This window comes from Dromaius novaehollandiae, unplaced genomic scaffold (genome assembly GCF_036370855.1).
Source record: "Dromaius novaehollandiae isolate bDroNov1 unplaced genomic scaffold, bDroNov1.hap1 HAP1_SCAFFOLD_125, whole genome shotgun sequence".
Lineage (NCBI taxonomy): Eukaryota > Metazoa > Chordata > Aves > Casuariiformes > Dromaiidae > Dromaius > Dromaius novaehollandiae.
In genome coordinates this window covers 29,484-45,117 of record NW_026991441.1, presented here as the reverse complement: position 1 = coordinate 45,117, position 15,634 = coordinate 29,484, and the positions used below count along the sequence as shown (strand labels likewise).

Sequence of the window (15,634 nt, the reverse complement as noted above, 5' to 3'; positions counted from 1 at the left end):
GAATGGGAAGAGCACACTGGGCTGGATATTCACGAAGGCTACGGACAGGCAGAAACCGTATGTTCAGACACTTTGCAGCTACAGCAATAAATTCCATTAGGGTTGCCAAGAAAATGTGAAGAAGTCAATTAGAGTAATCAAGAGTGGGAAAATGTAGCTTGTAGAAGTCATAGAATAATCATAACAGTTGCCCCCCAAATCCAAGGACTGCTTTTCATGCCAGTGGGCTTTTGGCTTGGGACCCTGGTATGCACCCTGGTATGGTTCCAGACTCACTGGCCTAGAACACTTTGCAGTCAACTAGTTCTGGGTCATGGTGGGGGTGGTGCCTGTGAAAGTTCCAGATTGAGGGGTTCCTGGAAAGGTTCTGGAGCCAGTGCACCTAGAAGCATTCTAGAGGTGTGGCTCAAGTCTAGAACCATTGTACTTGAGTGAGTGTAGAACTGAATTGGAGATTCTGTCCAGAACTGTTTTAGGTCAGCAGGAGTCTAGTGCCATTCCAGGTCGAGGTTCCCTGGAAAAGGTTGCAGATTGGGACATTCCTGGAAATGTTCTAGGTTGGCGAGGAATCAAGAATCACTTTTCAGAAGTGCAACAATAAATACATTTTTAAAAGTTGCAGCTCAATACAAGTATGTTTAGAAAAATGAGTATAAATAAAATCTGTATCATGGCAGTGATGTTTAAAGACTGGACTAGTAAAGAGTTTAAAATAGATGATAAAATAGAAGTGTAAAATATTTACCATCAGCTGTTCATACTTTAATTTTAGCACTCGCAGCTTGATCAGTTCTCTCACTTCATTAATGAGATAGTTTATGACATGCTTGAGCAATTTCCACTTTTATTTACTTTAACCAAGCATGTCATTTTGGTCCCATTCTCAGAAGACATATCTAAGATCATTTGACCGTCCTGATAATAGTAAGCAGCAACAAGTAATTAAGCTTAAGATCTGGACAAAACCCCATCAATTTTCAAGTTCTCATAGAGGGTCTAAGACGCAAGTATTTCTTGTGGGAAGAATTTCCTGCAGTGTTGGAAGAAGTTCCGGGAGAGGTCAAAGCATCTGCATTCACCGTGAGAACATTAGATTTCTCTTTCAGAGATGCATATTCCCACTTGAAGTATTCACAGCCTTTCTTATTGCCTTCCTGCTTACTGACAGGACAACCACAAAATGCTTTGCCGTGATTTGGACCGGTATTTGATACATACAGTCTTTTAGCTCTTTGACCACAATGACACCGAGGGGGGGTTGGTTTTTCATTTTTGGCAGCTCTTACAGATTGATTCAAATTGACTGTGGAGTTCAGAATGGCAGGAGACACTTTGGACAAGTTTGAACTTCTTGAAGGTAAGCAATGCCTAAAAGATGCAGTCTTCTCTTTCTAGATAGCAAAAGAGTGTTTTTTTGCTGGTGGGAACATTTTTGGACTTGTTGGCTTTCTTTGAGGAGCCTCGGGAGTGGAATCATTTCCAGTTAATGCTGAATGTGCTGAAGTAGCATTTGCCTTTGCAGGTGGTAACTTAAAAGCAGAAAAGTTTGAAGTCTGCCTTTGGACCATTCCTACATTATAGATCATAGTATCGGGACTTTTGTAAACGATAGACTTCCGAGGTTCCACAGGTACCACAGTTTTCCCCAAACTTTGAAGATCTGAACTCATAACAACTGATACTCTAGAAATTGTTGTTTCTTCAGATGCTGTTAAAATAGCTGTACTGGAGTCATCTTTGAATGGAACACAATCTGAATTGTGTTCATACTGTGATTCTGGTATGAAAGCTACCTCTTCCCAGTCAGTCAGCAGAGAGAAACAATCGGAACTAGTACTAGTATCCTCCTCAGAGATATTAACTGAGGGGATGGTAGTGGAGACAAGCACTAGTCCTGATCCATGTACTGGAGAGCTGTATTTGGCAGTAGTCGTCAGGTGCCCATTGCGGAACCCTTTCTGAATGCCTGTACCGCGAGATAGCTGTGGCTGTCCAAGAGGAAAAGCAAATCTGTCAGCAGATGCTGTTAAAGAGCTTTGGGCTTGATCATGTAAATCAGTCCTTAAGCTGCTGCTAGATGCAACATGGATGGCTGTAGAGGAATTGATTGTGCTTCTCTCCTGTTGTTCTCCTGTTTGTACGTTGGAATTTATCATAACTCCGGTAGCACTGTTGTGGTTTTCCTCCGCTGGAGAGCTTATTTTGCAAGTTGTATCTCCAGATGTTTCAGGTCTGCTATTACTTCCCAGTGGAGTCTTGTCAGTGAAGTTTATACTCAGTGTTCGGGAAATCAGGTTCCCCTTTGGATGTGCCTAGGGAGTCCCCAAATGGAGGGGAGTTCCCACAAATGGAGATTTGGGGAAATGAATCCCCAGAAGTAGAAATCAATGCTCTAAATTAATAAGCATATTAGCCTAATGATGTTCTGTTCAATTCATAGTCAAGATGCTGGGTTGTTTATTTGAATAGCTCATCTTTCATCTGGATGCCAGGCTCTGAAGCAAGTAGAAGGGAAGATGTGAGGAAGTTACTAAGCTTAGCCAAAGATTTAGTAACCTTCAGCACACATCCATCACAAATCATCCTCCAAGCAAGACGGGCAGTATTCCGAGAATCATCCAAGCCTTGAAAAGAATGGTTATGTTCATATTCTTCCTTTTAAACTACTGTTAGTGGGGGAAAAGGCATTCAGGTAAGGCTTACATAAATGGAAGGGATTCACGGAACTCTGACACATGGTTTTCTAGAGAAAGTTCGGAAAAGGGCAGTGGCAGTGAAGTTTCCTTTGCTGAACATCTAATGGTCATCTAACCAGAGTTTAATATATGGTCCTGATTACTAACATTCTTGTTTTGTTTTATCACTTATATCAAATTCCGATTGTACTAATATTCTCTTACACTAATAAGATGTCCAGACCTATCCAGTAAGATCAAGTTTCCTTGATTCTCCCTCGATTTCCTTATTCTTCCCCCACTGTCTTTTTCTTTTGAACCCTAATAATTTAATGTTTGGCTGTGTTGTGCAACATACACTTCAAAGGACTAGGCCAGATTTCAGAAAAAAGCATAAACTTAGAGATGACAAACTCTAATCTTTGAAGCATCTGGTCTTTCTTATTTTGATGCTTTTGTTGAACAGAGCATTACGTAACTTGAAAAAGTTACAGTAGCTGTTTAGCTTTATAAAAATATATAAGATGAGAATCATCATATCATACTTACCAGAATGCTCCCGTCCTGCAAAAGCTATCCCCAGATCCTGCAAGGCACCTTTTGTCCCTTTAGGCTTCCTATTCTAGAATAACTAAGAAGAAAAATGCAGGTGATTAATATACAGCATTTCATAGCCTCTTCACGGTAAAGGAAAAACGACTTCAGAAATACCACCTCGCACTTAATAAATCTCAAGGTCACTGTACAAGTCAGGTGTCTGTTTTACAATTGAGGTAAGTAAGCATAAGGGTAAGTAACTTACCCTGTAACAAGTCAGAATGGGAAGAACCATGAATCCCTTCTCTCAGTCTTAAACTAATCCATTCTATCTTGGCCCTGTAACCATTCAGTTGAACTTTATGGCTTACACCCCCCGGTTTATTCATTCATATTTATTATGCCCCAGGTTTATTCAGCATTCAATAAATGATGACTGTTTTCCTTCCTCAGGCTTAAATTAAAGGCAACATGTTCCCTAAATGAAGCATTTGCACTGTGCCCTGTTGTCCTGTAGGAGGGCAAAAAGCCTGAAAACCCTGCATTGTGGTGGGTAAGCGGTGACGGAGAAGAAGTGAAGTGGAGCTTTGAAGAGCTGGGAGTCCTGTCCAGGCAAGCGGCTAATGTACTGTCTGGTGCCTGTGGTCTGCAACCGGGAGACAGAGTTATTTGGATTCTGCCCAGGATCCCGGAGTGGTGGCTGCTGAATGTGGCTTGCATGCGAACAGGTTAGTAAAAGCATAGAAATGATGTATAGCTATAGCTGCTGTCACATACACCGATCATTGCTATTTAATAGACTCAGAACTACAAACATGCTAACGGGGATGATCATCACTGCCATGCTGGTCAACACCCTTCATGCCAAGTTTTGTCTTTATGGTACTTTTAGGATTTTTTGAACATGCTCTAGCTGTTAAGGAAATTCTGGGAGTCCGTGGACCTCTGTCATTCTCCTCTTTCCAGCACTTGTGATGCATCGCAAATGCATCGTCTTCTTAACTTACAATGCAATTAGCACATACTTACCCGTGTGTTTCACATGTTCCCCTGTGGGCTATGTTAAATACTCGGCTTGCCAGTATTTACAGCCCAGAATGTCTCGGGGCCTCACAAACGCCAGCAGCATACCCTGTGAGGACAGGTACACCTGTATTTACTAGTGAAGAATACAAATCCAGAGGGGTAGCATGTCCCAGTGGCAATGCTTTCCACCCCAAAAAAGTCCTTCTGTTGGTTTCTTTGGCTGTCCCATGTTGAGCCTAGTATTTTCTAACTTGCAGTGATCCTCCCGTCGAATTTAGTGCATGAAAAAGAAGGGTATATTTACAAATGCAGAGCCAAAGCCTGCTTTCAGCGCAGCCCTGTCCCACTAATAAGCACAAGGCAAGCTAGAGACTGTTTCTAGGTACAAGTATTGTTCTTAAATATTGAGAGTATTCTCCTTTAGGAACTGTCCCGATTCCTGGCAGGCAGCAGCTGACAGCAAAGGACATTCTCCATCGACTACAGAAATCAAAGGCAAAGTGTGTCATCACTGATGGTTCTGTGGCACCAGCTGTGGACTCAGGTGGGCCTGAATGGCAGTCTCTGAAAGCCAAGCTGCTTGTATCAGAGGGCCACAGAGAAGGATGGCTGAACTTCAGAGAGCTCCTGAAGTGAGTAACCACTACTGTGAAAGCGCCACAGAAACAATGAAAGGCAAGCACAGTGATTGGTTGTGAACAGGAAATGTTGGCACATGCCAAAATATTTTCCTCCCTTCAGGACTGCACAGTGGGAAAATGTCAATGTTTATGACACTTTTGCTTGCTGCAGAAGTTATTTTAGCCAAGCGTTTTCAAGAATGTGTAATTCACCCTTTCAAATCACTGTATTCCTCATTTTGCACATTTTAAAGGCATGCTCCTTCTGATCACCACTGCGTGACCACAAAGCGTCAAGACCCGATGGCCATCTATTTTACCAGTGGAACTACGGGGGCTCCAAAAAGGACTGCACATTCCCACAGCAGCTATGGCATTGGCCTCACAGTAAGTGGAAGGTAAGGCTATCACTTTAAATCACAGATGTATTTCTGTAGCTGGTAAATTGGCAGAAAGAAGGGGAAGAGAAGATTTTACCAGCAGCTCTGTGTTTCACTATTTTAAAAAGCAGCAGTTCTATTCAGTCCCAACAAGCCTTTTTTCTGTGCAACAAGGCGTAGTTGGAGGTTAGCTGCCTTAGTGTGTATTGCACTTGGCAGTCATACAGAGTCACTAACCTCTTTTTTCACATTTTCTTTAACTTCTTCTAAACTCTTCATTGTGTATAATTAATAGATTGCCCATTTACTGAACATCAGCAAAGAACAAGTTTATGAAGTGTGTACCGTAAAAAGGGGGAAAAGACATGGCTCTTAGGCTTCTGAATTCATGCGTGACTGCTTTAGAGACAAGTCCCACAGGAACAAAATGCTGATAGTTCCGAACATAGGAAGGACTACACAGGTTCGTGAGATCTCTGAGTTTATAAAACTGTGTTGTTTAGAAAATTGGCGTAGCAATGCATCTCATTCTAACTGGCAAAGAGTAACAAATCAGAAGAGAGCAAACTAAAAAGTAAGTAAACCTCAAAGAATCCTTATCCCTACAATATGATTTCAACAAAACTCCTGCAATCTCATACTTATTTATTCAGCATCCTCTTTTGAGAGCAAGGAGAGCCCAGCAACAGCACTCTTCTCTCTGGCTTGTCCTCCCCAGATTTTCACTTCCCCAGAGCTATTCAGGGGCAGTATGCTGAAGAATTGTGAGCTTCACCAGGAAGTAAGCAACTGGTATTTCAGTAGTGAAGGCTGTAAATGTAAGCCCCCAAACACGAGAATCTTTAACGTCCCCAAATTTTTGTTCTGTACTCTGCTGAGAAGAGATTCGACTGCCCAAACCTGCAAACATCCATTCCTAGGCCTAAAAGTGAAGCCCGCAAGAAATGGGACAGGAGCTTGTGGAGCGCTTTGGTGGTGGTGTTAAAATGAGTGACAGCAGCAGATAATTGAGAATTTTGGTTGCATGTACTAACTGCATGTTAAGGAGTGAAGAGGCAGCAAGCCTATATTTCTTTAACAAATGGCACCAGCGTTATATTCTGTTACATCCTCTGCACGCAACTCTGTGAAAAAGACCACCATTATTCCTTTTACACGGAATCCCTTTATCATCATACCCACGTTACTGTGATGGCTGAAAATTGTTAGCTAACATTAAGATCCATTGAAGAACACTTTATCGGTCATTCCCCTCTGGAACGTCTGAAAAAGTAGCCTTATGGTTTCCTTTGTTTTCTACTTAAGTTGGAATTATGAAGAAATTCTGCAAGGGAGACTGAAAAGCTTTCCAGAGCACAAAGCTTGGGTGCGTTGAACTAGCTGTAAAAAGATGTAGATTCTGTTTTGAAGAAGAACCTGTTTAAATAGAACTGCTGTATATTCGTGTTGGCGAGTACAAAGCTAACTGCTTTTGTTCTTGAGTTTTGTAAGCTGAATACAGAGATCGTTATGTTATCTCTTGTGATGTAGGTGAGACCTCACGTGTTTCAGTAGCGACATCTACTTTTTTTTATTCTAATTCTCTAGAGTCTGTCAAGATTTCCCATAACAGTCTTCTGTTCTGCTCCAACTGCCTATCGAATGTTGGTGCAACATAGACTGTCCAGGTAAGCCAAAGAAAAGATCCTTATTAGTGTATTTGATCAAAACAGTGGACCAAATGCTCTTCTCACCTTGACTTTACTTCAAAGTTACAATGATGTAACAGCAAAGGTAGTCATGTATTTCTCAACATCTTGAATCTGACATATTAGGAACAAAGCCAGAGTAAACATTTCAGGGACAGCGTAACCATCACAGATTCCACAAATTGTAGCAAACTTGCATGAGACTTTGAAAAGCAGTTTAGCTGATGAAATAGTAGGATAATAATGATAGCGTAGCATGATTGACCTACTTTCCAAAGTGCTTTTATAGTTGGATTCCCCTTCCCTTTGTTTTTCCCCTGCATTCTCCCACTACCATGCTCTACAAGAATAGCGCGTGTCAGTGCAGCTTGGCAACTCTCCTGTGACTTTTTGTTACCATTTTGTTGGAGACCCCAGTTTAGATTCTAGGGTTAGAAACACTGTATCAATTACTAGATGTTAAAATAATGGAGAAATAAAAGAGCGTTTGCATTTTTGCAGATTTCTTTATGTTTAGCTCCACACAATTGGAATGGAATGTATAGGACTTGGTGAAGATTTTATTTTCGTGTAGAAAGGACTCCATGATCCAGGAATACAATAAGGAAGGGGACATTGCAGATAGATCACTGTGTCTGCTTAACTCTGCCAATTATTTGCTTTTTCTTTCCCACCAAGCTACAAATTCAGAAGCCTGCGGCACTGTGTGAGTGCCGGGGAGCCAATCAACCCTGAAGTGATGGGAGAATGGGAAGAGCACACTGGGCTGGATATTCACGAAGGCTACGGACAGGCAGAAACCATATGTTCAGACACTTTGCAGCTACAGCAATAAATTCCATTAGGGTTGCCAAGAAAATGTGAAGAAGTCAATTAGAGTAATCAAGAGTGGGAAAATGTAGCTTGTATAAGTCATAGAATAATCATAACAGTTGCCCCCCAAATCCAAGGACTGCTTTTCATGCCAGTGGGCTTTTGGCTTGGGAAGTAAAACAAAAAAGGTGTGTTCCTCATTGCTGCATGCCAAATTTTGCTTGCTAGACTCACCCTGGAATGGTTCTAGGCCGGCAAGTCCAGAGCGGTCCTAGGCCGGCAAGTCTAGAACCAAGTCTAGAGCGGTTCTAGGTCGCCGAGTCTAGAACCGTCCCAGATGCACCCTGGTATGGTTCCAGACTCACTGGCCTAGAACACTTTGCAGTCAACTAGTTCTGGGTCATGGTGGGGGTGGTGCCTGTGAAAGTTCCAGATTGAGGGGTTCCTGGAAAGGTTCTGGAGCCAGTGCACCTAGAAGCATTCTAGAGGTGTGGCTCAAGTCTAGAACCATTGTAGTTGAGTGAGTGTAGAACTGAATTGGAGATTCTGTCCAGAACTGTTTTAGGTCAGCAGGAGTCTAGTGCCATTCCAGGTCGAGGTTCCCTGGAAAAGGTTGCAGATTGGGACATTCCTGGAAATGTTCTAGGTTGGCGAGGAATCAAGAATCACTTTTCAGAAGCGCAACAATAAATACATTTTTAAAAGTTGCAGCTCAATACAAGTATGTTTAGAAAAATGAGTATAAATAAAATCTGTATCATGGCAGTGATGTTTAAAGACTGGACTAGTAAAGAGTTTAAAATAGATGATAAAATAGAAGTGTAAAATATTTACCATCAGCTGTTCATACTTTAATTTTAGCACTCGCAGCTTGATCAGTTCTCTCACTTCATTAATGAGATAGTTTATGACATGCTTGAGCAATTTCCACTTTTATTTACTTTAACCAAGCATGTCATTTTGGTCCCATTCTCAGAAGACATATCTAAGATCATTTGACCGTCCTGATAATAGTAAGCAGCAACAAGTAATTAAGCTTAAGATCTGGACAAAACCCCATCAATTTTCAAGTTCTCATAGAGGGTCTAAGACGCAAGTATTTCTTGTGGGAAGAATTTCCTGCAGTGTTGGAAGAAGTTCCGGGAGAGGTCAAAGCATCTGCATTCGCCGTGAGAACGTTAGATTTCTCTTTCAGAGATGCATATTCCCACTTGAAGTATTCACAGCCTTTCTTATTGCCTTCATGCTTACTGACAGGACAACCACAAAATGCTTTGCCGTGATTTGGACCGGTATTTGATACATACAGTCTTTTAGCTCTTCGACCACAATGACACCGAGGGGGGGTTGGTTTTTCATTTTTGGCAGCTCTTACAGATTGATTCAAATTGACTGTGGAGTTCAGAATGGCAGGAGACACTTTGGACAAGTTTGAACTTCTTGAAGGTAAGCAATGCCTAAAAGATGCAGTCTTCTCTTTCTAGATAGCAAAAGAGTGTTTTTTTGCTGGTGGGAACATTTTTGGACTTGTTGGCTTTCTTTGAGGAGCCTCGGGAGTGGAATCATTTCCAGTTAATGCTGAATGTGCTGAAGTAGCATTTGCCTTTGCAGGTGGTAACTTAAAAGCAGAAAAGTTTGAAGTCTGCCTTTGGACCATTCCTACATTATAGATCATAGTATCGGGACTTTTGTAAACGATAGACTTCCGAGGTTCCACAGGTACCACAGTTTTCCCCAAACTTTGAAGATCTGAACTCATAACAACTGATACTCTAGAAATTGTTGTTTCTTCAGATGCTGTTAAAATAGCTGTACTGGAGTCATCTTTGAATGGAACACAATCTGAATTGTGTTCATACTGTGATTCTGGTATGAAAGCTACCTCTTCCCAGTCAGTCAGCAGAGAGAAACAATCGGAACTAGTACTAGTATCCTCCTCAGAGATATTAACTGAGGGGATGGTAGTGGAGACAAGCACTAGTCCTGATCCATGTACTGGAGAGCTGTATTTGGCAGTAGTCGTCAGGTGCCCATTGCGGAACCCTTTCTGAGTGCCTGTACCGCGAGATAGCTGTGGCTGTCCAAGAGGAAAAGCAAATCTGTCAGCAGATGCTGTTAAAGAGCTTTGGGCTTGATCATGTAAATCAGTCCTTAAGCTGCTGCTAGATGCAACATGGATGGCTGTAGAGGAATTGATTGTGCTTCTCTCCTGTTGTTCTCCTGTTTGTACGTTGGAATTTATCATAACTCCGGTAGCACTGTTGTGGTTTTCCTCCGCTGGAGAGCTTATTTTGCAAGTTGTATCTCCAGATGTTTCAGGTCTGCTATTACTTCCCAGTGGAGTCTTGTCAGTGAAGTTTATACTCAGTGTTCGGGAAATCAGGTTCCCCTTTGGATGTGCCTAGGGAGTCCCCAAAGAAATGGAGATTTGGGGAAATGAATCCCCAGAAGTAGAAATCAATGCTCTAAATTAATAAGCATATTAGCCTAATGATGTTCTGTTCAATTCATAGTCAAGATGCTGGGTTGTTTATTTGAATAGCTCATCTTTCATCTGGATGCCAGGCTCTGAAGCAAGTAGAAGGGAAGATGTGAGGAAGTTACTAAGCTTAGCCAAAGATTTAGTAACCTTCAGCACACATCCATCACAAATCATCCTCCAAGCAAGACGGGCAGTATTCCGAGAATCATCCAAGCCTTGAAAAGAATGGTTATGTTCATATTCTTCCTTTTAAACTACTGTTAGTGGGGGAAAAGGCATTCAGGTAAGGCTTACATAAATGGAAGGGATTCACGGAACTCTGACACATGGTTTTCTAGAGAAAGTTCGGAAAAGGGCAGTGGCAGTGAAGTTTCCTTTGCTGAACATCTAATGGTCATCTAACCAGAGTTTAATATATGGTCCTGATTACTAACATTCTTGTTTTGTTTTATCACTTATATCAAATTCCGATTGTACTAATATTCTCTTACACTAATAAGATGTCCAGACCTATCCAGTAAGATCAAGTTTCCTTGATTCTCCCTCGATTTCCTTATTCTTCCCCCACTGTCTTTTTCTTTTGAACCCTAATAATTTAATGTTTGGCTGTGTTGTGCAACATACACTTCAAAGGACTAGGCCAGATTTCAGAAAAAAGCATAAACTTAGAGATGACAAACTCTAATCTTTGAAGCATCTGGTCTTTCTTATTTTGATGCTTTTGTTGAACAGAGCATTACGTAACTTGAAAAAGTTACAGTAGCTGTTTAGCTTTATAAAAATATATAAGATGAGAATCATCATATCATACTTACCAGAATGCTCCCGTCCTGCAAAAGCTATCCCCAGATCCTGCAAGGCACCTTTTGTCCCTTTAGGCTTCCTATTCTAGAATAACTAAGAAGAAAAATGCAGGTGATTAATATACAGCATTTCATAGCCTCTTCACGGTAAAGGAAAAACGACTTCAGAAATACCACCTCGCACTTAATAAATCTCAAGGTCACTGTACAAGTCAGGTGTCTGTTTTACAATTGAGGTAAGTAAGCATAAGGGTAAGTAACTTACCCTGTAACAAGTCAGAATGGGAAGAACCATGAATCCCTTCTCTCAGTCTTAAACTAATCCATTCTATCTTGGCCCTGTAACCATTCAGTTGAACTTTATGGCTTACACCCCCCGGTTTATTCATTCATATTTATTATGCCCCAGGTTTATTCAGCATTCAATAAATGATGACTGTTTTCCTTCCTCAGGCTTAAATTAAAGGCAACATGTTCCCTAAATGAAGCATTTGCACTGTGCCCTGTTGTCCTGTAGGAGGGCAAAAAGCCTGAAAACCCTGCATTGTGGTGGGTAAGCGGTGACGGAGAAGAAGTGAAGTGGAGCTTTGAAGAGCTGGGAGTCCTGTCCAGGCAAGCGGCTAATGTACTGTCTGGTGCCTGTGGTCTGCAACCGGGAGACAGAGTTATTTGGATTCTGCCCAGGATCCCGGAGTGGTGGCTGCTGAATGTGGCTTGCATGCGAACAGGTTAGTAAAAGCATAGAAATGATGTATAGCTATAGCTGCTGTCACATACACCGATCATTGCTATTTAATAGACTCAGAACTACAAACATGCTAACGGGGATGATCATCACTGCCATGCTGGTCAACACCCTTCATGCCAAGTTTTGTCTTTATGGTACTTTTAGGATTTTTTGAACATGCTCTAGCTGTTAAGGAAATTCTGGGAGTCCGTGGACCTCTGTCATTCTCCTCTTTCCAGCACTTGTGATGCATCGCAAATGCATCGTCTTCTTAACTTACAATGCAATTAGCACATACTTACCCGTGTGTTTCACATGTTCCCCTGTGGGCTATGTTAAATACTCGGCTTGCCAGTATTTACAGCCCAGAATGTCTCGGGGCCTCACAAACGCCAGCAGCATACCCTGTGAGGACAGGTACACCTGTATTTACTAGTGAAGAATACAAATCCAGAGGGGTAGCATGTCCCAGTGGCAATGCTTTCCACCCCAAAAAAGTCCTTCTGTTGGTTTCTTTGGCTGTCCCATGTTGAGCCTAGTATTTTCTAACTTGCAGTGATCCTCCCGTCGAATTTAGTGCATGAAAAAGAAGGGTATATTTACAAATGCAGAGCCAAAGCCTGCTTTCAGCGCAGCCCTGTCCCACTAATAAGCACAAGGCAAGCTAGAGACTGTTTCTAGGTACAAGTATTGTTCTTAAATATTGAGAGTATTCTCCTTTAGGAACTGTCCCGATTCCTGGCAGGCAGCAGCTGACAGCAAAGGACATTCTCCATCGACTACAGAAATCAAAGGCAAAGTGTGTCATCACTGATGGTTCTGTGGCACCAGCTGTGGACTCAGGTGGGCCTGAATGGCAGTCTCTGAAAGCCAAGCTGCTTGTATCAGAGGGCCACAGAGAAGGATGGCTGAACTTCAGAGAGCTCCTGAAGTGAGTAACCACTACTGTGAAAGCGCCACAGAAACAATGAAAGGCAAGCACAGTGATTGGTTGTGAACAGGAAATGTTGGCACATGCCAAAATATTTTCCTCCCTTCAGGACTGCACAGTGGGAAAATGTCAATGTTTATGACACTTTTGCTTGCTGCAGAAGTTATTTTAGCCAAGCGTTTTCAAGAATGTGTAATTCACCCTTTCAAATCACTGTATTCCTCATTTTGCACATTTTAAAGGCATGCTCCTTCTGATCACCACTGCGTGACCACAAAGCGTCAAGACCCGATGGCCATCTATTTTACCAGTGGAACTACGGGGGCTCCAAAAAGGACTGCACATTCCCACAGCAGCTATGGCATTGGCCTCACAGTAAGTGGAAGGTAAGGCTATCACTTTAAATCACAGATGTATTTCTGTAGCTGGTAAATTGGCAGAAAGAAGGGGAAGAGAAGATTTTACCAGCAGCTCTGTGTTTCACTATTTTAAAAAGCAGCAGTTCTATTCAGTCCCAACAAGCCTTTTTTCTGTGCAACAAGGCGTAGTTGGAGGTTAGCTGCCTTAGTGTGTATTGCACTTGGCAGTCATACAGAGTCACTAACCTCTTTTTTCACATTTTCTTTAACTTCTTCTAAACTCTTCATTGTGTATAATTAATAGATTGCCCATTTACTGAACATCAGCAAAGAACAAGTTTATGAAGTGTGTACCGTAAAAAGGGGGAAAAGACATGGCTCTTAGGCTTCTGAATTCATGCGTGACTGCTTTAGAGACAAGTCCCACAGGAACAAAATGCTGATAGTTCCGAACATAGGAAGGACTACACAGGTTCGTGAGATCTCTGAGTTTATAAAACTGTGTTGTTTAGAAAATTGGCGTAGCAATGCATCTCATTCTAACTGGCAAAGAGTAACAAATCAGAAGAGAGCAAACTAAAAAGTAAGTAAACCTCAAAGAATCCTTATCCCTACAATATGATTTCAACAAAACTCCTGCAATCTCATACTTATTTATTCAGCATCCTCTTTTGAGAGCAAGGAGAGCCCAGCAACAGCACTCTTCTCTCTGGCTTGTCCTCCCCAGATTTTCACTTCCCCAGAGCTATTCAGGGGCAGTATGCTGAAGAATTGTGAGCTTCACCAGGAAGTAAGCAACTGGTATTTCAGTAGTGAAGGCTGTAAATGTAAGCCCCCAAACACGAGAATCTTTAACGTCCCCAAATTTTTGTTCTGTACTCTGCTGAGAAGAGATTCGACTGCCCAAACCTGCAAACATCCATTCCTAGGCCTAAAAGTGAAGCCCGCAAGAAATGGGACAGGAGCTTGTGGAGCGCTTTGGTGGTGGTGTTAAAATGAGTGACAGCAGCAGATAATTGAGAATTTTGGTTGCATGTACTAACTGCATGTTAAGGAGTGAAGAGGCAGCAAGCCTATATTTCTTTAACAAATGGCACCAGCGTTATATTCTGTTACATCCTCTGCACGCAACTCTGTGAAAAAGACCACCATTATTCCTTTTACACGGAATCCCTTTATCATCATACCCACGTTACTGTGATGGCTGAAAATTGTTAGCTAACATTAAGATCCATTGAAGAACACTTTATCGGTCATTCCCCTCTGGAACGTCTGAAAAAGTAGCCTTATGGTTTCCTTTGTTTTCTACTTAAGTTGGAATTATGAAGAAATTCTGCAAGGGAGACTGAAAAGCTTTCCAGAGCACAAAGCTTGGGTGCGTTGAACTAGCTGTAAAAAGATGTAGATTCTGTTTTGAAGAAGAACCTGTTTAAATAGAACTGCTGTATATTCGTGTTGGCGAGTACAAAGCTAACTGCTTTTGTTCTTGAGTTTTGTAAGCTGAATACAGAGATCGTTATGTTATCTCTTGTGATGTAGGTGAGACCTCACGTGTTTCAGTAGCGACATCTACTTTTTTTTATTCTAATTCTCTAGAGTCTGTCAAGATTTCCCATAACAGTCTTCTGTTCTGCTCCAACTGCCTATCGAATGTTGGTGCAACATAGACTGTCCAGGTAAGCCAAAGAAAAGATCCTTATTAGTGTATTTGATCAAAACAGTGGACCAAATGCTCTTCTCACCTTGACTTTACTTCAAAGTTACAATGATGTAACAGCAAAGGTAGTCATGTATTTCTCAACATCTTGAATCTGACATATTAGGAACAAAGCCAGAGTAAACATTTCAGGGACAGCGTAACCATCACAGATTCCACAAATTGTAGCAAACTTGCATGAGACTTTGAAAAGCAGTTTAGCTGATGAAATAGTAGGATAATAATGATAGCGTAGCATGATTGACCTACTTTCCAAAGTGCTTTTATAGTTGGATTCCCCTTCCCTTTGTTTTTCCCCTGCATTCTCCCACTACCATGCTCTACAAGAATAGCGCGTGTCAGTGCAGCTTGGCAACTCTCCTGTGACTTTTTGTTACCATTTTGTTGGAGACCCCAGTTTAGATTCTAGGGTTAGAAACACTGTATCAATTACTAGATGTTAAAATAATGGAGAAATAAAAGAGCGTTTGCATTTTTGCAGATTTCTTTATGTTTAGCTCCACACAATTGGAATGGAATGTATAGGACTTGGTGAAGATTTTATTTTCGTGTAGAAAGGACTCCATGATCCAGGAATACAATAAGGAAGGGGACATTGCAGAGAGATCACTGTGTCTGCTTAACTCTGCCAATTATTTGCTTTTTCTTTCCCACCAAGCTACAAATTCAGAAGCCTGCGGCACTGTGTGAGTGCCGGGGAGCCAATCAACCCTGAAGTGATGGGAGAATGGGAAGAGCACACTGGGCTGGATATTCACGAAGGCTACGGACAGGCAGAAACCATATGTTCAGACACTTTGCAGCTACAGCAATAAATTCCATTAGGGTTGCCAAGAAAATGTGAAGAAGTCAATTAGAGTAATCAAGAGTGGGAAA

General features: G+C 41.7%; 2 protein-coding genes across 2 annotated transcripts; both read left to right on the top strand.

Annotated features, from left to right (window-relative positions):
• The first annotated feature begins 3,287 nt into the window (after positions 1-3,287).
• Positions 3,288-7,671, top strand: LOC135326525 (acyl-coenzyme A synthetase ACSM3, mitochondrial-like). Its single transcript, XM_064504353.1, has 5 exons — positions 3,288-3,940; positions 4,663-4,870; positions 5,113-5,256; positions 6,826-6,905; positions 7,605-7,671. The coding sequence occupies exons 1-4, from the start codon at positions 3,931-3,933 to the stop codon at positions 6,845-6,847; spliced, it is 384 nt and encodes a 127-aa protein (XP_064360423.1). The 5' UTR covers positions 3,288-3,930; the 3' UTR covers positions 6,848-6,905; positions 7,605-7,671.
• Positions 7,672-11,099: 3,428 nt separating this feature from the next.
• Positions 11,100-15,483, top strand: LOC135326534 (acyl-coenzyme A synthetase ACSM3, mitochondrial-like). The gene is made up of 5 exons (XM_064504361.1): positions 11,100-11,752; positions 12,475-12,682; positions 12,925-13,068; positions 14,638-14,717; positions 15,417-15,483. The coding sequence occupies exons 1-4, from the start codon at positions 11,743-11,745 to the stop codon at positions 14,657-14,659; spliced, it is 384 nt and encodes a 127-aa protein (XP_064360431.1). The 5' UTR covers positions 11,100-11,742; the 3' UTR covers positions 14,660-14,717; positions 15,417-15,483.
• The last annotated feature ends 151 nt before the right edge of the window (positions 15,484-15,634 follow it).